A 23616-nucleotide genomic window follows, 5' to 3' on the forward strand; every position below is an offset into this window, starting at 1 on the left:
TAACCAAAGTGTACAGAGAAGAGGAGGTTTGGAAACTGCATTGCTGTGTTAGCTCTAGATGCTGTGGAGATTATCACATGCTGGCTGTGCTACAGTCCCAGCGTCCTCTCTTCTACTTCTCTTCCACATCAGGCTTTTACTTCTGTCACTCTCTCCACTCTCACAGGTAAAGGCGAGGGAACATGGAGCCATTTTATGGCTTGGAACTTGGTTTCAGGCCACTATCTGGCACACCAGAGACTTGGAGTTTGACACAGCAAAGTTGCCTAGGTCTCCCGTCCTGGAAGCAGGTTTCAAGCCACTGCTAAATCATGAATACTGTACTATTAATGGTACCTGTTTTATGACGAGGTGTTCCACTGCACTACTCAACACAAGGATCTTTGACAGCCTATAAAATGCAAGTTTTTAACATTAAGGTGATGCAGTGCCATTATCCTGTAACTTTCATGATAATTTTACACACACACACACAGAAATATACAGAACACGAACAAATACAAAAGTTACCAGTGGTACGAGATAGGACATCAACATAGGTGCAGTTAAAAATGCATCCATACTGGAGGAAGGACCAATCACTGCCAAGACCTTGGGTAGGTGCCGGTCCTGTTTGTATCCCTCTCCAAATGGGATGGACCGAGTTGAACTGTCAGAGAGGAAGTCTAGAACTGCTCCAATGTTCACAGAATTCGAACAGTGATCATAGATCTCATAGCCCAAGGTGACGCCGTGCAGGAGGTAGGTCGAGTTGTTGATCTCCTCCACAGCAAACCTCATGACTTGCAATTGATTATAGCCCTTCGGGAAAAAATCTTATCTATGGAAAAACAGAAACAGTATATTCCATGAGTCGTGTATGCATCAGATCTGCGACCACAGAGTGCCAGATATGTGCAGTATATATAGTGTACCGGTGTAGGGCAGAATGTGGTACATCGTCACAATGTGATACGCGTACCAAAACGCGACTTACCATGTAACGTCAGAAAATGGTACGCGGTCAATGCTGTGATTGACTAGTGCACAAATCAATACGAACAAGACAAACTGTAGTTCACCCACAAAATTGCATACGTTTACAATTTTAGATAACGCAATTTGCTGCTTATCGGTTAAAGTCACATACGTTTTCTAAATTGTGAAAAAAAGAAAAAATATTAAAAAGAATGTTTAAGGGTCAAACTCAGTACATCTCACCCCGTTCAGACGGGCATTTCTTTGTTTTCTGAGCTAAAATCATTTGCGCATGCTCGGACAAGCACAGTACATGGTGTACCACTTTTTAACATGTACCACTAAATAATCCTACACCTGTATATTGGTGTGTCGTACATTAGTACATTAAAAAATGTATACTATTCACACTACTGCAACGTTCCTCCATTAAATACTAATAATGATAATAAATCATTTAAGACTACTGTTCCCAGAATATTTTTTCACAACCATCAAAACATTTTACACATAAATAAACAAGCTGCATTGTTTAAACTGTGTTTTAGAAGGCAAAACATAACTTCAGCAACATTATTTGAGAAAATGATGTACAACAACCAAATGGTACTTACTTGGAGCACTGGAATACTTCAGGCTTCCTTTGCAGGTCAGTTTGTACGGTTTTATGGACCGGGAACAGTCCTCCTAAAAGATAATCCCCTGGTAAACTAAACTCTGAATTAGATTTGACATTTACTGCATTTATCCCTGTGTACCAAAAGTACCACACAAAGTTTAACTGCTAATAACACGGGCCGCTGCATGACAGCCTTCTGCTTGACGCTCCTTTCTTTCTGGCTGGCTGGCGCTGCATAGAATCTCTCTTCTGAAATCACCCTGCTTGAGTCCAGCGCTACTGTGTTGAAGTCTTAAATCCTAAAGTTATAATGCTAATATCCATGGGTTTACATAACTCAGCGTGAATTTGCATGCAGTTTGGGGCACGTTTGCTTTGTTTTAAAAACGGAACACTCAAAACAAACAAGCTTTTTTACAATTATTATTCTATTAGTATCACATAATATTCTCCATGGAATAATTTTTATAGTAGTAGAGTAGTAAACTGACGACACTTGTAAGTGTTTTTGCAGGACACAGGGGATGCATGCATCTGCTCCTGCAAATAGGAAGCAAGTAAACTGCTTAGTTTGTGTCTCAAAGCATTTAGACAAGGTTTCAGGGCAGGCTTGATTTGTGTAATGAAAAGCAGAAAAACTTTATTTATTCCTTCATTCATTCGTTCATGTGGTGTTTCTGAACTCCCACTGCTTAATTTTGGCTTGCTTGAGCTCTTGCATCCAGTGAAAAGAAAGAAATGTGTTTAGGTAAAGGATTTCAGACATATTCAACAAAGCATACACCAGGCAATGCATTTCCTGCAAGCACACTGCTGTTTCTCTGTAATTCCTCCTTAAATAATTGCCAATGAACCTGACAAGAAATTCCAGTCGCCCGTTTAGAAAACGACATAAAAAATGTTCAGCAGATGTATTTAATGATATTGTTTTGTACGATAAATAATTGATATAAGGAATACAGAGTACAGCGGTGTCAGCAAATACACTGTTGAACTTATTTGGTTGCTGTGGACACAAAAACAGGAGCGATGCCAGTCAGTGTAAAGCTCCACTGTTGGGGGTGCTGTTAAGTACAGGAAACGCATTTTATTTCAGCAAACAATTCAACACTTTGAAGTTAGTTAGTCAGGTATATACAAGTTGTTTATGCCCTTTAGCATTTCGGAAGAAACTGAATACCAAAACTTTACAAGTCGGGTCTTAAAGGATCCCAATTACTTATATGAAGGCTGTGGCTAAATTTGTGCAGTGAGAAGCATGAATTATACAAACACACCGTCTAAAAACACGTAATACTTACAGAAACACTATTACTTTAGCTTATTTTCACCTTCAGGGTGTTTTTGGTTAAAGCATAAAAGGAAACACAAAAACATACAAAGAGTGATTAACCACACAAGGCAAAAAAAAAGGGACACCGTCTCTTTAATAACATCTGAAGTGAAAAATTACACTTAAGTTAATAAAATCACGTTTGGGGGTTTTTTTTTTAATTTTTTTTTTTACCTGGAGGACGACATGAAAAATCATCACACATGCATTTTTACATATTTCTTTTCTTTGTTTTTTTTTTTTTTTTTTTTTTTAAGAAACTGGATTATAAAGCTACTGCTCAAGGGCTACTTTTTCATTTCTATGAGATTGTTTACAAGAAATAAAATCGATACATTAAATTAAAAAAAAAAAAAAAAAAAAAAAACACCTGGAAACAGTAATGTTTGTAAAGCAAAATATGATGCATTCAAAATAATCTCAAAACTATTTACCCTTTTTAATATATATAAACCCTGAACAAAACCCCTAAGAAAACATGATACACTTTCACCAGGAAAAAAAGTTCTGATCCTTTAGTGAAATGGTGATTCGGACACATGCTTTTCTTGTTCCATGTTTCTCTTCCCTTCCACAACAAGAGCAGCGTCCTGAACCCTCTCTATCGTTCACAGCACGACTGCACCTCTGGCACGCCAGCAAAATCACATCATATATATATATATATATATATATATATATATATATATATATATATATATATATATATGGAGAGGATAAAAACAAAAAGAGAAATGCCCCTTCCATCCCTTAGACCCCTGGAACAAGAGCAACAAACACTAAAAAATAAATCTCCTTAGGAATGATAGGATTCCATAATTGAACTACTTCCTAATAAAAAGTGAGGCTTTTAAAAGTCAGAACAAGATAATTGGCAAAACAGATCTATGTGCACTGTGCTAGAATTTAACAGAATGAACAACTGGGCAGGTACGACGCACATGACCTGACCAGAAGGGTGGATACAATGCCGATTTTTGTTTTATTGGGTTTTTTTCCCCTGAAAGTAGCTGGAAGATGAATGACCCCAATGAGACAGTGACAAGAGACGCAGGAGCAGAACTCCGGTAATACATTTCTGTACCTCACTCAACAGCAGCTTGAACCATCCCCCACGGGGAGGGCAGAAGGCAAACACTGCATAATTCCAATAAAAACCTGTTCCGAAATGTCCACTGAAATACGATCTACAAGCGAGAACCTTTTCGTATCAAGGGGAGCATAATCTGTTTATGTAAATCTTTTACCGGTCTGCTGTCCAACACCGTCACAACGGATCAAAACTCTTTTCCACTTTTTTTTTTTTTTTTTTTTTGTCCCTTCCCACCCCAAGTTAAGGATTTTCTTTTTTTTTTTCAGGTGGTAACATTTATTCTAACTGGAAAAGGACTTCCCTGTGTCTTCCTTGCCTTTGTATTTTGCCTTCCCGTGTGTAAATGGTAGATATCTGTACTTGATCATGTGCTGTAAAGAAAAATAAATAAGAGAAATAGCTTTAGTGCTGGTGGTTTAGGATTCGTTTTCAGTTTTTAAAGATTGCACGGCAAGGTTATAACCTTAAGTTAATAATACTCCTTTTGTAAATCATTTGGTGCCACTAGTACAAAATAAAGTCTGATCTCCTTGACTATTGTTTGCAAGTAATCGTCAGGAGCATCAGGGGAAGAAAAAAAAAGTGTTCATACCTTAATCTGCCTCTTCATTGTGATACAGAAAAGCATGATGAAGTACATGACGAGAATAGGCCAGAACACTGGCACGTTGAAGGCATCAAAGAACGTGCAAATCATTGCAACCACAATGCCTTTCGTTGCAGAGTGCCTGAAAATAGCAACACATTCACATGAAAGTACTTTGTAATGGGAAAACCAATACAAAACAAAATCTTTAACATTGTATTTGACCTGCGGAGACAAAAAAAAAAAACCTATTTGCTAGGCATGGTCACAAGTTGCTTGAATGTTACACTGCCACTCAGCAACTTAAATGGCATCTAATTCTGAGTTACTTCCAGGGTCTTCAGGGTTCAAGACCTTTCTAACATTTTTTTTTCCTCTTACTGGAAATGTACTCAGGTTATAGTGGTAATTTTGTCAGTATACAGGCACTCACAATATAATGAAAACCACTGGTGCAGCATCCTCTCATACATATTAATACCCACCAGAATTTAAACTCTGGTAGCCTTCTTATAAAGGGTCGGAATTCTTCATTCTGCTTTGTAGGTAATGCAGGACCTTCATCTGAAAATAAAAGAAAAAAGGTTAAAAAAAAAAAAAAAACAGGATTCACTGAAACCACAAATGATCGTGAAGCCGGTCATGCTGCTTTTAGACCGAGCACCAAGTGAGAAGCTTTTCTAAACCACTCCTAGAAAGCATGTTTAAACCCACTTTAAAAATAAAAACAAATCCAAATTCAACTTGTTTTCCAGAACATCTGGACGCATTTTCAGTAGATACACGATCCCTCTGTAAAAGTTATGTGGTTTCACACTTTGCTTAATGCTGTAGGTTATTAATTACCCTGTTAATAGATCACAGTGTACTGGTTGTCCACTATGCATAGATTCTTAAACTATGCATTTAAGAATAACACAACATAAAAACTGTTAAACGTTTCAACCACAACAGGTTCTACATAAAGAGATTACATACTTCAATATCCGACCTATTTTTTTTTAAATTTAGATTTAATGACTTATAATACGTTTAAGCGCTTGTAAAAAGAGTGGGCAAGAAATACACTCTTGACTTGATTAGAGGTACCTGCCGAACACTTATAAAAACACACATTTTTCACTCGTGGTAAAATCCAAACCGATTACACAGACACAAAAAAATAATTTCTCAAGAATCAACGCTCGTCAGCGGAAGGGTTTACCTGCGTCGTCCAGTAGTGACGGATCCACTTTTGGCGACAGAAAAGCAATGAAGAGATTGAGATGGTAGATTCCAAGAGCGTACGTAACAATATACCATCCCTAAAACAACACAACAACAAGAGAACAAAATTATACTAAGCAGCTAGCGGGGAAAAAACTCTACACAAGAGTGGGGAATGCATAGAAAGCATGAGTAAGTTAACTTATTGCAAGGGACAGAAGTCACATAAAGTTGCCAGTGTTTCAAATGTAATTCACATATTCTGAAAGAAGGCTTACCTGCAGTATATATACTCTTATCAAATAGATGACAGTTAGAATTAGAGCGACAACCCACCGGACCACTGCAAATGGTGTGGACTTGTCTAACCACGACTGGTAAATCTGAAAAAGAAATGAAGCAATTTGTCAGCAGCAGTTCCTCTAACGTCAAGCAGACAGTTAATTCCGTTTCCCAATGATCTGGAGTTTACATTTTTTTAAATACAGAAGTAAAAGGTGGTTTTGAATGACTTTACAACACATGTTAAAAAAAAAAAAAAAAAAAAAAAGAAAAACTGCAAGCAATAACACAGACTTCCAAAAAAAATAAATACCGTAAGAAATATGTATTTAAAGAAAAGGAAGCGGACTAATTATAGACCACTGTATCATCATTCTAAAAAAAAAAAAAGCTTATCAAAATACGTATGTCATAAATTGCATGGAACACACCTTAGCCTTTTAAAGCGTTACTGATCAAGGAAAGACAATACCAGATCACAGAGTTTGCTTTAAAAAAAAAAACAACACAATAACCCACCTGCCCAAGCCTTGTGAAAAAGCTAGCGATTGATGATGGTTTGCCATGAATGGAGTCACCTGCACTGTCCCCTTCAGACATTCTGTAGACAGAACAAACATTATTATATATAACTAATATACTCAAGTATTTAATTGTATTTCATTATTGTTAGCAACTTCTGATAAATATATCCCGCCACCGTCTGTCACAAATCTGCAATTACATTTTTAGACATTTTAAAAAGGTTCTTGTGTGAACTTTACAGAGTTTGAGAAATTGCCCTGCCCTAACTCTGGGAGTAAAAAAAAAACAAAAAACATATATGCATTATAAAAAAAGACACACAGATAGGAAACATAACATGGTACAATTGCACATAGTGACTGAAGGGCATATAAAGAAATAACAGCTGATTGTACATTCAAAATTCAAAAGGTTGGGATTACTTCAGTAACTGAACTGAACATGCCACTGTGCTAGTGTTGCTAGGTAGCCTACTGGTAATTATACAGTGACGCAGGAGTGCCAAGGTATTTGCCCATTGCACATATAATGCAAGCTGAGCTGACTGTTTCCCTGACATGCAAGGCAAAGACCAAACTGTGCATCTCATGGATAATATAATCTCCTTACTGTTCTATCATTTACATGAAGCAAAGGACAGTGTTTCAAGGTGTCCAAGACCACAGATTAGAGTGCCCAGAGGCTGGAACAATTTAATCTAAAGCAAGATTTTAGATCATTTACAAAGAACCTTGGGCCAATTATATGCACAGCACCACTCACAGCAAACACTGATAGATACAAGTACCAAATAAAAGTCATGTCAGATAGAAGAATATTCTCTGAACGTCAGAAAGAAAAACAATAAAAACTAAAAAATTACACTTGAGGAAAACAAGAAAGGATAGGTAAAACATTTAACAGTGTCAATACTTTACTCTGCACTGCTAGTTTTATTGGTAAGGTAAGCATGACTGTACGACTTAGTGGGTTGGGTCTGTTCTGTATAGGGTTGACTCAGTATATCTTCCACAGACCTTTCCTTTCAGATACACCCATCAGGTTTAGCGAGTTAAGTCATTTTCTCACTGAATATTGAAGTCTACTTGATATTCCCAATTGTAGCCATGTTTATCCTCAAGGTTAAGATGTTTTATATATATATATATAGTGTGTGTGTGCAACTGTACATGACACTAGTAAAACAGATTGATAAATTGGAAGTAGACAAAATAAAAACGGCTTAATTTCGGTTGGCAATTTTTGCCCCCAAAAATGTGTCTCCATTTCAGGCCTCTCAGCATTAAACGGAGTGACTGAATTGAACGCTGTGTTGTTGCAGTACAGCAATACACACCTCCGTGAATCTGGGCGATTTTATTTTCTAACAATGTGTACTGAAGCGCACTTTAAGGTGATCCACAGTCATTTAACCAAGCGTGGACTTACACCACTGATACTCGACTGTAAATCATTATACAGGTATTTTAACAATATATTATAACGAACATCTGTGTTATTGTTCTATCTGGTGAGTTTACAAACACACATCTTCAAAGATGAATGACATCACCCTCATACTAGAAGCATTTGATGGCAACTCTAATTAAAAAAAAAAAAAAAAAAAAAGGTAATGTTATAGTTATTAATATAATCTACAAAAATAAAAATGAATAAGACAGTTGACTGCTTAAAAAGCTATTCCTAAGGTCGATTCCGTCTTTCGGTTTCGGCCACAAACCTAGCGCATTCTGGAGGTTGTAGTTTTCATTTGTACAATTCCTTATTCACCTAAACATTAAATCACTTGCATTTTGACTACTATACCCGAAATGCAATGCGTTGCAATTTTGTTGTCAACCGCAAAGCATTGCGTACTGGATGTTGTAGTTCATTTCCCGAACTCTGACACGAATACAAATGCAACCGAGTCGAATTAGAACTACAAACACCGGCAGTGACTTCGTAAAACTGACCAACTCACATCCGGCCAACCCGATGCCCGAAGCCGACTGTGAAACGGATTTTCACTGCCGTGGTACAATTTGGGAGTAAAAACAGAACCCACAGCAAGAAACGGTTCAATATCCAAACACACCACACGCGAAAACACGACATACATTCCTCGTAATCCTCAAGCAGCGACACCATGTCGGCATTTCGTACCTGAGAAACGGCCCTGGCTGCGGCGTCGCTCTCCGCTCGAGACCCCGGAATGCGAACACGTCACCGCCTCCGCGAGAGCTGCCAGGGGAGAGCAGCCGCGCTCAGAACGCAGCCATTCGCACATCTGCGGCTCTGCCATCGACTGCCTACCCTGCAGCTGAGCTGCTGCACGATAATTATAAAATCATTTATAATAAGGCAATTACAAATTTTAAAATACACGATAGAAACGCACAGCCTTCGTTTTTGTACTGAAATTTAATTTACGGTAAATAATATATATATATTCTATCCCTATATATATATATATATATATATATATATATATATATTATATATATATTATATATATATAGATAAACAAAGCATACATATATATATATATATATATATATATATATATATATATATATATATATATATATATATGTGTGTGTGTGGTTTCTTTGTTTAGAAAATTACATTTATTTACTTTGGCATTCATGTATCTATTTTAATAGTGGAAGCCCGTATATCCGTTTCGAATTAGCACTCGTTATGTACATATGGGATGAAATAAATGCCCTCTCTGCTATTGGGGAGGGGGTTCATGGCAATTCAACCCCAGGACAGCGCGGCCATTCAGGGGTTAAAACAGTCATACACGTTGTTTTAATTACGAGTCTATTTCACGAAAGGTTTTAAACGTTGAAATACACAAACCGCATAGAAATACCTGTATCCAGTTCACATTGGTATTGTAAATTGAAACAAACTATTGAACATGTATGTTTTCTCAGTTGGTAACGTGTAAGTTTTCTTAAAAGGAACAAAAAAAACCCCAAAAATACTAGAATGGCGTTTACACGGCAAATCACAGGGCTCAGAAATTCCAAATATCTGTCCCTTATCGTTATTTATTTCTAATTCCTGTGACTGCAAGTAAAGGGTGCTCTGTGGTTGCGAATCCATAACACTTTGCTGTATATACTATATATATATATATAGTTTTGCACAACAAAAGTTTTGTAAGACTGAATATCATTTATATCTGTTAACAAGGTGTTTTTGCTCCTTCGCAATGGCTTCTGATTGGGCGCAGGTAACACGAACTCTCTTTTGATTGGATGGAAATCGATCCGCTTATCTTGATTTCAGATAAATCACTTCGCGACCGTTTATTGGTTGAAGGTAATCCCACGTTTAACTGGATTGGCTACAGGTGTTTCTCGCTCCGCTCTAATTGGTAGACAGGTATTCATGCTGCAGTCTGATTGGCTTTTGCGCTGGCTTGTCTCCGCCATGTTAAGCAAAGGCTCTCTTGAAACAGCGGAAAGTTCTGGAGTTGAGGATTTATTTCGAGGATGAGAGTTTTAATTCATTTATAATTTAATACAGACAATAAACAAAGCAGTTATTAAGATAGATTGTACTTCCATGTGTGGCAGGACATCTTAACAGTTGTTTATATAGTTAACTTTTTTTAAAGTTTCCTGTCTCTACCGTATTTCCAGTTTTGCATGATTATAAATAACATCTTTACAAAATATTTGAAGACAATCCCACTTTTTTTTGCATCATTTGGAAAAAGGAACGGTTGTTTCTGGAGCCTTAAATTAGTTTTCAAAATATTTGCAAGTTAGCTGTTTTTAATAAAAAAAAAAAAAAAAAAAAAAAGTCTTTTGACTGCACATTTGAGTTAGTTGGACTTTTCTGACTAGTACACATTGATACGTTGTGCCTTTTTATTTTTAAAAAAATACTCTTATTTAATGAAATACATATTTTAAACATTGCTGATTTCAAAACAAAGCTAGCGAAATAATGCTGGAACTTTTAAAACTACATTTTCCTAAATATTGTGACGGCGAGGGTGTTGCAAGGAGAGGTGAACCTCGAAAACTTTCTTGTTTGTTCCGATAATAGTCAAAGGTAACGATTATACATCGTCGTTTTGCAATATATTTACGTACAGCAGGAAAGTGATGTACATTTAGTATATCTGGTAAATCGCTGAATGATCGTGTTTGTTTACCGGCAGGTTGCAGGACAGATTTTATGATCTGAAATTAATAATAATAATAATAATAATAATAATAATAATAATAATAATAAATAATAATAATAGTTCAGCCTATTTCTTTGGAATGTGCAACCTGTGGCACCCTCGATGACTATCGAGAGAGGACCGAAAATAAAATTCTGACTTTGAACTCGTGAACAAAACTTATTTGATATACCTGTGTGTGTAAATATATATATCTATCTATCAACAGGATTTGAATTCCTGAAGATCATTAACACCCTCCCAGCTGGATTGCAGCATGTGTTTGTAATCGCCAGCTGATTTCTTCGTTTCCTGCTGATAGTTTAGGAGAATCATGCCCACCAGACAAGCACCCACGATGGATCTGAATCAGGATTATGTGAAAATTAAAACACATTACAAAGGGTAAGTGTTTTATTTTTTATTATTGTTATTTATAAATAACAACCAGAATGGTATGACATAACAACTTCTACAGCTATGTATTTTGTCGTTGTCTTGTCAACACGAATGACGACTTTTTTTGTCGAAACTGTGATTAAGCAAGTTCAAATTTAATATACATACTCCGAAATGCAGTGTTGCCTAATGTATTAATAACGTTAAACACACACACACACACACACACACACACACACACCGCCGCTTGTGCATCGTGCTGATTGTTAATCGTTTGCCACCCAAGGGGGGGCGCTTCTGTGGACTGTAGCTCTGGCCAGCCAGTTACACATTACAGATTCTAATAGCGTTTCTCCATTCGTATATGTTGCAGGCAAACTCAGCACTGGAGCTGTGATTTATTTTTAAAGCAATAACTGATTCGAGTTAGACAGCCTGGTTCTGCATTGTGTATGTATTCAGCGGGTTATAGTTGTTCGAGGTTACCTTTTTTAGTAAAACCAAATGCTAGTGTCACATATATAATCCTCAATCTTTTACTGCACTCTCATTGCAATCTTCTTTTGATGAAGAGAAAACAAGGTATGGCATTTAAAGGGACATCGTTCACTGTGGAGCAACCTAATATCTACCGTGTGTATACAAAACATTAACCTTATTTTCATGATTATGTGTATTTTACTTATGTGAGGGAAGCAGATAAACAAGGCACCACTGAGTTTCGTTTTTTTTAATAGCATAATTTATCTAAATCTGTCTGGATGAAGACTTTTACTCCTGTGGAATAAGGAATGTGTATTTCTTAAGGGAACAATGCTTTTAAACAAGGATCAACCAATTTGAAAATAACCTTTCAGGAAACCAGTGTTAGTGGTGAAACTTGAAGCCTTGTGAATGTGTCCTATTGTGAGCGTAGAGGCTTCACAATGTTAGAATGAGTTGCACTTTATCTCCTCTGTTACTCCTCAGGGTGTGGAGCTTTGCAGGAAGCTGCTTTTTAAGTACCCGCTATTAAGTCTCTCAGACTGCACTGTGCAGTCTGTGAAATGTGTGTTCTGAAGAGCAGGGGACCCGTGGGGCAATCAGTTGAGCCAACTTAAACATTGTTTTCCAGAACAACAGGTGGTTTGTTTTGCATACTGTGTAGGGCATTGCAATTCCCCATGAGAACAAAGTGAAACTAAAGGCTAGCCAGGATTGCATGGTGTTAAACTGCCCTTAACCTCTGGAGCTACACAAGGCACTGAGCGTCTGTTCAAACGGGTTCTTCTTAAAGTACATTTTAAGAGTGACTCGGTATCTCAAGGAAACGGACAATTTGGATGAGCAGATCCAGCCTGTCGGTACATTTTAAACCCTGTTCCGTGCACCTCATTGCAAAAATAAGGTGGTTAGCATCATTTTATTTAGGCTTCTTGTACCTTTTTAAAGGGTTATGATTCTGCTGCTCTTGTTATGTTGGTATTTTAAATGGAGGGTCAAAGCACACAGCAAGTTGAAGTTCTTCAACTTTTAAAACCTGTTGGATATACATGTAGATGCACACAAGGGCATTAGTGAGGGACCAGCTTGCAAAAATGAAATTCCGACTTCTAAATGATGTGCTGCAGCAAGGCTGTTATTCCATTGTAAGCTGTGTTGCATTGGCTGCTGTAAGCCGTCAATGTCAGTACAGGCGAGCAGAAGGCTTTGCGATTTAAAAACTTCTGCGGGTGAGGATAGAACCATCAGCAGAAAAATCTTGAGTTTGCCATTATGGTGTGAGACCAGTGTAATGCCCCTCATGTGCCCCTCATATGAGAGTAGACACAAACGAATCCACAGCTTGATGTATGTACAGGAATGCGGGGATCGATATCTTTAGAATGATTCTTTTTCATCTCTGTTTAAAGTTTCCTAAGTTGTGTTCATAAACACACACCTGATTGATTTATATTGAAGATGGGAGATTAATTTCAAAACAGCCTCAGTGTGACAGTGCATTCATCTCCCTGGGCACCTCAGAGCCACCCTGAACCGGGAATGCTTCCATTTTGAGCCTGTTTAAAACCCTAAATAAACTGCTTCTGTCACTGCATTGTGTGGAGTTACGAAAGAGATTCTGCAGAGCAGGTCATTAACAAACTCCATGGAGATAAAATAAACTTTTTTAAAATTAAAAAAAAAAAAAAAAAAAAAAAAAAAAAATGCAATTACAAATTCTTTCCCAAAGGATATTTTAATTTCCTACAAATACTGGCCCAGTTGTGAGCTGGGATTTGAAGGTTGATGAAATCCTGACCAGTTGTTTTAAACAGTCTTAAATAATGATGGAAGCAGAGCGCATGTACTGTACAGATCGCCGAGTGTGGATCAGTGATTGAGGCAAGGAAGCAATAAACTGCTTTGCAGCACTTGTGTCTCTGTGCACACAAGCTGCAAATACATTTATCATCAAAGGTAGGGAAAGCAATGCCTTGCATGATACATTTTGCAAACGCTTGACTGCAGGTTGGATTATTGTTTGAATACCACGCCTCGGTGTGTTCCCCCACTGCCGCCTTAGATTTATCTCATGTGATTTCTTAAAATATTTGCACAAATATGGAAGAAATTGCATTGTGAAGCATGCTGGCTTAATTGTGATGCAGCTGCAGAAACATCAGTGCTGATTAACATGCGTCTGCACTACCTCAGATTAAAATAGCACCCCTTTGTGACCCCAGCTCTCAACCCCCATTGATCCACATCAAAACAAGAAACAGTCAGCAGACAGCGAGAGCCAGAATCAATGCCTTGTCTGCCATTGCCAATTCTCTCTCCAGGAAGACACCTGTACTGTGAGGTAGCCTCTAAATACTGTACCACACATAGCATGAATTCCATTGACTATCTCTCCACGTACAGAAACCTGTATGTCAAGTTTTGCCTTAGTTACGAGAAGACACACAGAAGTTTGACTTTCCCCTTTTGTTTTGCATTGAGATAACTTTGTTTATCAAAGCAAACGTGCACTCGCTGTTCCTGCAAATGGTGCTTGACAGTATGAAAAAAAAAATACCACAGTTGAATATAAAACCAGCTTAGTCCTCACATGTTGTTCTAACGGTAATAATAACATCACGATTGTGTAGGTAACAAACTTGGTCTAAAACACAACACATACACACACACACACACACACACACACACACACGCACTCCTTCGGATACCTGGAACAATTGGCCCATTTTGAATTTTGTTAAGGAATGGGAATGATCAAGCATTAAAACCTTAGCAGCACATACTACATATATCTCCCTGTGCATCAAATTCAAAGCAGGTATTGCTGATCTTGGCAGCAGTTGATTACATACTGAAGTTCACATGGGGGGCGGTGTTTGTTTGGTATCAACCCTGCAATTAATCTAACCAGCTGACGAGTCAGAGTGTGGAATAGCAGGGCTGAGAGAGTGGCACAGAGGGTTCAAGGGTGGATTTGAATGAGGAAAGGGCCGGGTTGAAAGATAAGATAGCAAGGCAGTGTAGTGCAACACACACTTGTAAATATATCTGACACTATAAAAATGACCTTCTATGCAGGTTCATTAGTGACGATATCAAAGTCTATAACAGAGGTGGCCAGTTAGCTATTCCAGTCCTGGTCTTTGTTTAAACCCTGCGCTAAATCAAGTTAAACCTCCATCCAGACCCTGAAGTAATTCATGATCTGATTTTACCTGTTAAACCTGGAGTGGTCCTCAAGGACTGCGATTGGACATCCCAGTAGGTTTACCTGACCTACTGTAAAAGCTTAACATTTATTAACCTCCTTCTGCTGCAAGTGTTACTCTTCCAAGTGTGCTTCCCTAAGGACGCAGAGAAAGCTTAAAAAGTACTTCTAAAATAAAAGGCTAAAAACCACAGTAAAATGTCTTCAGCAGACACCCCTTGATCGTATTTGAGTGTAAAATTGTTTGTGGTGATGATACTGTAGTTCTTTGTTTACTCGTCTCCAGTACCGCGGGGTTATTGGAAAGCGGAATTGCTTTTCTGTTTAATTACCAGTTGCCGGGGGTTTCAGTCCAAAGCAGACCACGCCTCCTTCTAATCTCGGAATGCTCTTCATGTTTATGGTGTAGAAGGCACAGTTCCAGGCATTCTTTATTCTGGAGAAGCAGAGTTCAAAAGGAGAGGTTGCATCCTAATTAGAGAAGTGTTTTTCCCATTGAGCAACCATCAGTCTGCCTCGTCATTGGCCTGTCTGATTAGGGTTTTTAATATCCCTGGAAAATGAATGCGTTCCATCAGCTTGGTTTTACTTAAGCTGCCTTTCTGAGTAATGTCTCAAGTTTTTTCAAAAGAAACAGCTTTTTTTTTTTTTTTTTTTTTTTTTAACCCCTGAAGGTAGACCAGAAATTGAGCGCTTGTTCAAATGCTTTCTTCTTAAGACATTTGAGAGCGACTCCAGTATCACGAGGAGGAAACTGACAATGTGGATAACCAGATCTAACCAGGCAGTACATTTTTAAACACCTCATTGCAAAAATATAAGAAAGTGAGCATTTGTATTTGTGGGAGACATATGTTCCTTGTACCTTAAAGGTTAACTTTTGGTTGATACATTGAAGGGCTTTTAAGGTGGTGATCTGAATAAATAAACACAAGAGAGAGGAAGCTGCCAAGGAATGGCTTTAGTTTTAATTAGCACAAAGCCTGACAGCGAGCCAGCCTTTGTTTCACGGGTGGCTGGCTGCTTTGATTGGAAAGACAGGCGCTTAGACATCAAGAGCAGGTCTGTTTACAGACAAGCAGCTGGGAATCTCGGCACTAAAGGGTCTTTTAAAAAGTGTTTTTTTTTTCCTATAAAATAATAAGAATAATTGCTTCTGGGGGGGTTTTGGTCAGTCTGAGACTAATTATTACTAAACGACTGAAGGCATTATTATTATTATTATTATTATTATTATTATTATTATTATTATTTAAGGATGTTTGACCGATGGTAGCAAGGAAGCTGGAAGACAGTTTGTTTTGGGAGGAGGTGCTTTTTCACCTGCACAGTTTTCAGTTTCCAGGCACTGATGTGCAGCAGTGGTTTTAATGTTTAACTAGGAGTCTGTCCTTGTCCAAAATCTCGAGTTTGTTTGAGGTTGTGTCACTAGATATGTGTCCTCCTGTCTGATTGTCACCTCCACTAATAAAATGGTAGTTGTCAGCTAGTTGTTTTGTATAGGGGTGTGTGCAGTTGGTGTAATTACTGTGCTGTTTGAATCTTATACAGTAGCATTACTGTGCCACCTTAGATCACCTGTTGATAGTGCAGCCTAATACTTTCATATGGGATATTAACCAAACAGACCTGCAAGATAATCTTAAGTACGATGCAAGGTGAATGTTGTCATGGACACCAAATGCACTTGTATTGTTTAAGGTAGGTTATGCAAACATGTTAGGTGTTTAAAGCATTTGCCAGTAGTCCTAACAAGAACTCTGTTTTTTAAAAAAAAAAAAAAAAAAAAAAAACCACCACCTTAGGAACAGTTGCCAACGCAGTGGCTTGTCAAAGGCAGGGAGCTAATCTACAATGCAGCAGGAGGTTCAGATTTGAAGTCCCTGTACAGTGATGAATGTTCTTCCCCAATTAGCTGTATGTTTTGGAAAAAGATACCACACACGCTCTGCTGTTTACTGCAGATTGCAGTGGGATAACAACACGGTTATTGAGGTTTCCATGGCTACCACCGTACTGCTGAGAGGACAGGTGATGAAATGGAAAATAAACTCGGGAAAATATGACCTTTTTAGTGCAAGGTCTTTTTTATTGAGCATAATCAAAGAAACCACAATGGAATTTAAAAGCTGGGCAGTGATACAGTGCAACAGGTGCTTCAACAACACTGCATTTGTAAAATAACCTTCCTGTGTTGCACTTACCAATTAGCCCACTAGGGGGCATGAATGTACAACACGCACACACAAACAAACCTCAATAAAATCTAGTTGCCAAAAACAATAGGCATGTGTGCACGTTCCCTTATTCCCTTCCCTCAGTGCAATCTCTTCAGGTGCTCTTTATTTGCAGGTACCTGGCCAGACAGACATTGCTTACCTGTTAGATTTGTAAAGACCTCGACAGAAATACCTGTTGAGTAGGAAAATTTTATATATAATATATATAATGTTTCTGAGCTCTATCTCCAGCAGGTGCTGTCAATCTTGTTCCTCCTTCTAAAAATGACGTGTTCTCTTCCAAAATACATTAGCAAAATATACACTTGGAGTCTCACTTTGGTTGTGATATTGCTTTGGCTGTAAAAGATGGTTCTTGTTTTCATTGCTCGCTGACTTGGAAAGAGGACTTGGCTAGGTGCTGTGTTTTCAAATTAGACAGTGACTCACCAGAAGGAGGTTTTGCCTGTGCTTGACATCTATCTGATGGGGTTTTTAGGTTGAATAGGTAGCCTGGTTTCCACACAGGAAAGCTGCCCTTCTTCCTGCAAAAATCCTTTTGCTTGAGAGGAGAAATCGCCTTTTGTTGCGTTTTTTTCAATAAACGTGATTTGTAACCGGAAGCAATTCATTTAGCCTGATATGTCGGTTTAGCAGAAAAAAATGTATCCTAAATATAAGAATTAACTTGGTCTAGGAAATAGAAAAGTAAAATACTGGTGATGTACAGTAGCAGCTTTAGCTAATTCAGTGAACTGCCTGTTCTGATTAAATCAACAGCCCTCTCCTGTTTTATTTATTAACTCAGAGCGTTCGTGCCGCTTGAAGTCTGTTTCAATAACTCTTGATGTCTGATTATTTAACAAAGCAATTCAGGACGCTAATTCTATTACTGTACCTTACTGTAAGTGCAGGATGTTGCTACAGTGTTTTAGTCTCGGCAATCTTAAACTGATCTTATTTCTCGTAGGCTTTGCGTTTGCTGACCTGTAGGACAACAGCCCCACCTATTGATTGAAATGTACTGTGCTGTTCTGAGTCGATCAATAATAATAAGGGAACTGCACCCTGACCTTGCCTCTCGCACTAGCCGAACAGTCTCTCTACTGTGCCCTAATGCACGTTGCTGGTTCGTCTGCTTTGGTTGTAAAAGCAGACCGCTGAAAAACCCGTCCCTTGACTTTGTAGTGGCAGTTCATCTAATACTGTACTAGTCAGTATGGAGAGGTAGGCCACCTAGCCCTCGCTGAAACCTTTACTGTTTCCTTGTTCTTTAGGTCCACCATCTGATGATCATTGTGTTCTCTTCATCTAGTTTAACCTTGCTAGATAAAAAGTGTACACAAGCCGCTCTACGCCTGTAGTGTAGATGCCACCGTGGTTTTCTCTATTCAATTTTCTGATGATATAAGGGCAGTTCTCTCCCTGTTTAAATCGGAGAGACCTGGATTGATGTGTCTGAATACTACGAGAGAAGCAGTCTCATTACCTCTTGCTAATCCTTCTTCATGCACCAAGTCTTTGGATGTTTAATGAATCCTAATTTGTCAACCATTCCCCAACTAAATCAATCTTCACATAGAGATTGGTGGCTCCAGATTTTCTTAGAGCTCCGCTATTTTTAGAGCGAGATATAACATTTTTGAATTTCTACGGCACCTTATTGCCTTATCAACCTTGTTAACCAAACCTTTCTTGGTAAACGTAAGCTTACAATTGGGCTATTCCAGTACAAGTGGACCAAAATCTGGCGTCTCCAACCAATTTTGCTTATTCTGAAATGCATGTACTGTGAAATCCTAAATGTTACCGTTCATGTCACCACTTGGTATTTAGCTTACAACTAGAAGAGATGCCATCAATCTAAGCTCAGAAAAAGTATAGAACAGGTTGGAAGCACCTTTCTCCACAGAGTTATAAATGCATGGAAAAGTACCAGGTATACTAGTGGCTTCCAAAAAAATTCACGATTCTGTTCTACTAAAGGAGGACAAGGTGCAAATGGTGTGCCACTAAGGCACGAGCCTCAATGGGCCAAGTGTCCACTTCTGTCTCCCAAACTTCTCATGTTGTTCTTGTTTGTGCTCTCTCTGAAGGGACATGCTGATCACCGCTCTGGATTCCTCCATGACGTACAGAGCGCTGTGTGATGAGGTTCGGGACATGTGCAGTCTACTACAGACCCAGCCCATCACACTCAAATGGATTGACAATGAAGGTGCAGACTTCAGCCTTTTTTTTTTAACATGCACGGTTTGTGCATGCTGGTCTTTCACTTCTTCTTAGCTATGCATGCAGCACTGCTGTTTGGAGGGCTCGGAAATCTGAACGTTTGTTCTGTGTCTTTGGGCTCCCTCTGTGAAAGAAAGCAGTTTTTCTCTGAAGCCACAGAGGTGGAAGGGGCTCTTTGAGTGAGGACAGCTCTGAGAGCGTCAAGGAAACTTTTTTTTTTGCTCGCAAGATTCATCTGCTTTCCCGTATCGGTTTATAAAAAAGAGGCTAGGAAACTAGGTCCTGAGTATTAACTTTCCTCCCATGTCCGTTTCCAACTTGAGCTGGCGTTTTCGTAACAACTTGATTTCCTTTTACCTGTTAAACACAGTTTGACAAAAAAACAATGAAAAAAAAAATAGGCTTCCCTGAGGTCTGCCTTTCTGCCTATCTGCAAGCTAATGTATAGACAGGGGTACCTTGAAAGGAGAGGCCAAAGAATGTAGTGTAAGTGTGTATAATGTATTAGTGCTGTCTGGTCCAAGCTTTAATAAATAATCTATCCCATGAGTTTCCTGACTGAACTAAGAACAAAAAGGTACTTCATTCTTGACCTGGCAGTGTCTTTTCAGTTGGTTTTGTGTTTTATTTCATTCTTGCATGAGAGCAGGTTATGTTTTTGGCTTCAAGGATGATGGCTGTGTGGAAGTTCAGTTGAGATTAATTCCTGTCCTACTAAGAATAAGTGTCCTGAATTTCCACACTGGCTCGGTAAAAAACACACACTGCTCTTGGTGGGGAAACAGAAGACAATACACATTCTTAAAAATTGCTAGCAACTTATATTTTCCTCCCTGCAGTATGTTGAGCAAATAAAATGTTTGCTTTTCAGTAAAATATTTACAGAAAATAAGATTGTTAATTCACTTAGTTATATTGCACGACAGCTTGCATGGAAATGTATTCTGTATGTTCAGTGAAACCTAAAATCAGATGTGGGCATGTGCTATGAGCTGTCTGTCATTCATATTAGTTTATTGCATTTCCCAGGTGTAATGTATTTATTGTAAATGGTCTGTTCCAGGCTCCCCAATGACTCTCTTAGTAAATGCACTGCAGTACAGTTTAATGTGTGTGTTTCCGCTCCTCATCTTGGGCTGACAGTAACCCTGCATGGTGCGGTACCTGCTGCAGCTTCTACATTCTCCAAAGACTGGAATATCTTTTTTCCTCTTTCTTCTCTGTGTTTTTGCAGGAGATCCTTGCACCATCTCCTCCCAGATCGAGCTGGAAGAAGCCTTCCGTCTGTACAGCCGGAACAGAAACGAGGGCCTCCACATGCACGGTACTCTTTTTCCAGTTCTGAGACTGACCCCTCTGTGGGATCCATACCTTTTCTTGAAGATGCTTTATTTTGAGTGTCCTGAATAAGTGTTTAATGAATAGGTAGTTAACCATTCACTGAAGTTTAGTTCAGTGTTAATAAACAGTTAGTAGAAAAGCCCATGCATGTGTGTGTCTGTCATTAGACTCCCATTGGCGCTCATATTAGCATCTCTACTTATGCCAAAGTCACCTCCAGCAAACTGCTTTAGCATTACCAACACATTCTTTTTTCACATGATTGATTACCAATGCATTTTACTCTACATAAGTATCCATAAGACTTGGGCAATTTGCCCATGGTGGGAAATTCTGCATTGGAGCTTAGTTTTGAGTTGTACGCAATGTAATGGTTTAATAATTTGACTTGCCCTCTCTTCAGTGTTCCCCAGCATTCCAGAGAAGCCAGGCATGCCGTGTCCCGGGGAAGACAGTGAGTACTTTGTTTCCAATCACCAATCATTGTGAAGCGCTGTGGGCCGCTCTCCTCGAAAGTGCCGTTTTAAATTATAGGGTGTTTCAGAGGGGAGAGTGCTTTGCTCTAAGGCACAGAACAGGTTTTCAGGGGAAGATTTCATTCAAGTTTTGCAGCAGTACTTCCGCGTATAGGAGTCGCACCTTGGGCTGAGAGGGGCTTGGTGATTGCACATTTGTGTGTGTCGTTCTGTGTTGGTGTAAAGGAGAAGAAATGTTCCCCAACTGTGCCTTTTTAAAGTCAATAATGACCTGAATGTGAAGTCTTGGAATGAGTCGAAGCTCCTGCAGAGCTGTTACTGTATTTTAACACCTGCTGTGGAAGCAGCTCTGTCTGAGAAATCGTATTTCGTGTGCAAAGAAATCAAAGCTGTGCTATTGAAACTGCACAATACCGATTTTTTGAAAACAATACCGATTCACTTTTCATTTAATTATACTTACAATGTGACAGGTTTGACACAGAGCTTGTCCTGTATTATCTGATGTGTGTCTGACAGATTAATCATAACTGCACCGCTTTCAGTCTCCTCTAAGGAAGATCTGAGGTTTAGCTTCTTGTGATTAATAATAATTCTGATGCATATTAACAGATACATTTTTGATAGCAACTGTTTCAGCTGTTTTACTTGTCTGCATAATCTCTTTGGTGGAAGGACCCCCATACAACTGATTAAAGAGGCATAGATTAGGCATCGGTCTGTCTGCTTTGGGTCCAGTTTGTATCTTCAGTAGGTGGAGGGTTAGCATATTGATTAGCTGTCAACCGTCACTTTGGAGAGCCGCTTCTCCAGGATCGCACTGCTACGCCTTTTTAGTTGCAATTGCAAATAAGGAAATGAAAAAGCTTTTGAGGCGAGTCTGTCAGCATATATAAAAAGGCTGCTTTATTGTAGTGTCTTCATCAGGCAGCAGAACACCGAACAACAGATTCATTTACAGGGCCGTCGAGGGACTAGAGTCCCATTCTCAACCTGCTTTGCACCCTGCAGCCTCTCCAGATGGAATGTGCTAGAGTTTAAAAACCGCTCTTCAGTGAGTTTCCTGTTGTGCTGGATTGTATCAGTTTATGACGCCTGCTGCGGGATTGGCCATTGGTAAAGGTTTTAAAGTAAGCTTGCAGGTGTGTACAGAAGTCGCATACGTCTCTATAGTGTATTTGTAATGCAGTGTGTTGTTTACTCCATTGTCTTTATTGAAAGGTTAAATCCTATTCATTTTGTGGTACGTTTTGAACCTGCATCAGTATTCTTTCACTAGCAGGTGGCAGTATTTGTTTTACAAACACATTGGGAATGGTTTATTAGCCTTGCCATGCTGGTTCAGGTTCATTGTCTGCAGTTCAGTAGGTGTAAAATTCGACAGCACGTACCCTGTTCAGATTGCAGGGCTGTTAGGCATTTTGAAGTAATTGACAGGCGCTTCATAACTTGATAAATGCGGGCAGTTTTGATGAGTAATGATGAGGGTATACTGTAGTGTCGGCTCCTCCAAGTATGCCATAGTGCTTTACGTTTAATAAGAGAGCGGCCTACCTAGTTTTGATTAAACTAGCCAAGGTACCCCTCTGCCTGTCAATCTGGCCATCCTGAGGTATGTCGCACAACAGTAAACCCTACGTTCTATAAGTCAAAGTATTTTTTTAAGAGGAGTGGAGTTGTTTTTCCAGTGTCGGCAGGCCGCCTCTCTGTTTATGGAGCGTTGCTGTCTGCCTGTGTGTTGACTCTAGGGCCGCCTCTTGATGGAATCCTCATTTGTAAGAATATACTTGTTTAAACTCGCCCTGGATTTCTTTATTGCCAGTGACGGGATGCTTCAGTTACCGTGTAGGTCAGGAAGGCTGAGTAGCATCATGCAAGCGCGATGCAGCTGCAGTAGTTTCAACAGCAAGTATCCTGATTCCTCTGCGCAGGGCTGGCTCATTGCTAATGGCAGTGTTTACAATCCGAATCACAGCAGCGTCTGCAAGCTTTCTTAAACGCTCCGATCCGAACCTGATCGGATACATTGGGTGTGTCAGTTTAATGAGGATTGTGACAGGGCTGCACCACGGTGCCACAAAGCACTTTCAGATCAGAGGTGTCCGTCGTCTTTGATTCTCTTTTTTTCGTGTTAATCTGTTCTCTTTCACACTGCTGTACTGGTTTTGCAGTCGAAAGGAACCTCATTTAACCTAGAGATTCTGGTTTCACCCCTGCGGTGCTCCCCCCCCCCCCCCCCCCCCCCCCCCCCCCCTCTCTTTCTCTTTTTTTTTTTTTTTTTTTTTTTTTTTTTAATTTGGCAGGTGAACATCTTGAAGTACTATTGAAGTTAATTGGACAAGCTCTCTGTTTTATTCAAAGAGCTCGGGTCGAAAATTGCCTTATTGACGTCTGTCTTTGTACAGCAAAAAGTATCCATTCACTGCGTGCTTGCTGTTGTGTTCTTCTAGGTTTGCGACACCTCAGTGCGAATATGAATCATCCAA

General features: G+C 39.1%; 2 protein-coding genes across 2 annotated transcripts in view; one reads left to right on the forward strand and one right to left on the reverse strand.

Moving 5' to 3' along the window:
• Positions 1-2986: 2986 nt before the first annotated feature.
• On the reverse strand, positions 2987-8854 carry LOC121329162 (protein RER1). Its single transcript, XM_041274565.1, has 7 exons — positions 8747-8854; positions 6596-6677; positions 6073-6177; positions 5793-5892; positions 5074-5152; positions 4595-4730; positions 2987-4373 (listed from the first exon to the last, which is right to left on the reverse strand). The coding sequence occupies exons 2-7, from the start codon at positions 6674-6676 to the stop codon at positions 4284-4286; spliced, it is 591 nt and encodes a 196-aa protein (XP_041130499.1). The 5' UTR covers position 6677; positions 8747-8854; the 3' UTR covers positions 2987-4283.
• A 1206-nt stretch (positions 8855-10060) lies between these two features.
• The window catches only part of LOC121328449 (protein kinase C zeta type-like), a 78952-nt gene continuing 65396 nt past the window's right edge, over positions 10061-23616 (forward strand). The window contains exons 1-5 of the mRNA XM_041273117.1: positions 10061-10657; positions 11002-11177; positions 19178-19299; positions 20548-20637; positions 21058-21108. Coding sequence (XP_041129051.1) covers positions 11107-11177; positions 19178-19299; positions 20548-20637; positions 21058-21108 — 334 coding nt within the window. The 5' untranslated portion in view covers positions 10061-10657; positions 11002-11106. The remainder of the gene's footprint in view (positions 10658-11001; positions 11178-19177; positions 19300-20547; positions 20638-21057; positions 21109-23616) is intronic.

Source organism: Polyodon spathula, chromosome 16 (genome assembly GCF_017654505.1).
Source record: "Polyodon spathula isolate WHYD16114869_AA chromosome 16, ASM1765450v1, whole genome shotgun sequence".
Classification (NCBI taxonomy): Eukaryota; Metazoa; Chordata; class Actinopteri; order Acipenseriformes; family Polyodontidae; genus Polyodon; species Polyodon spathula.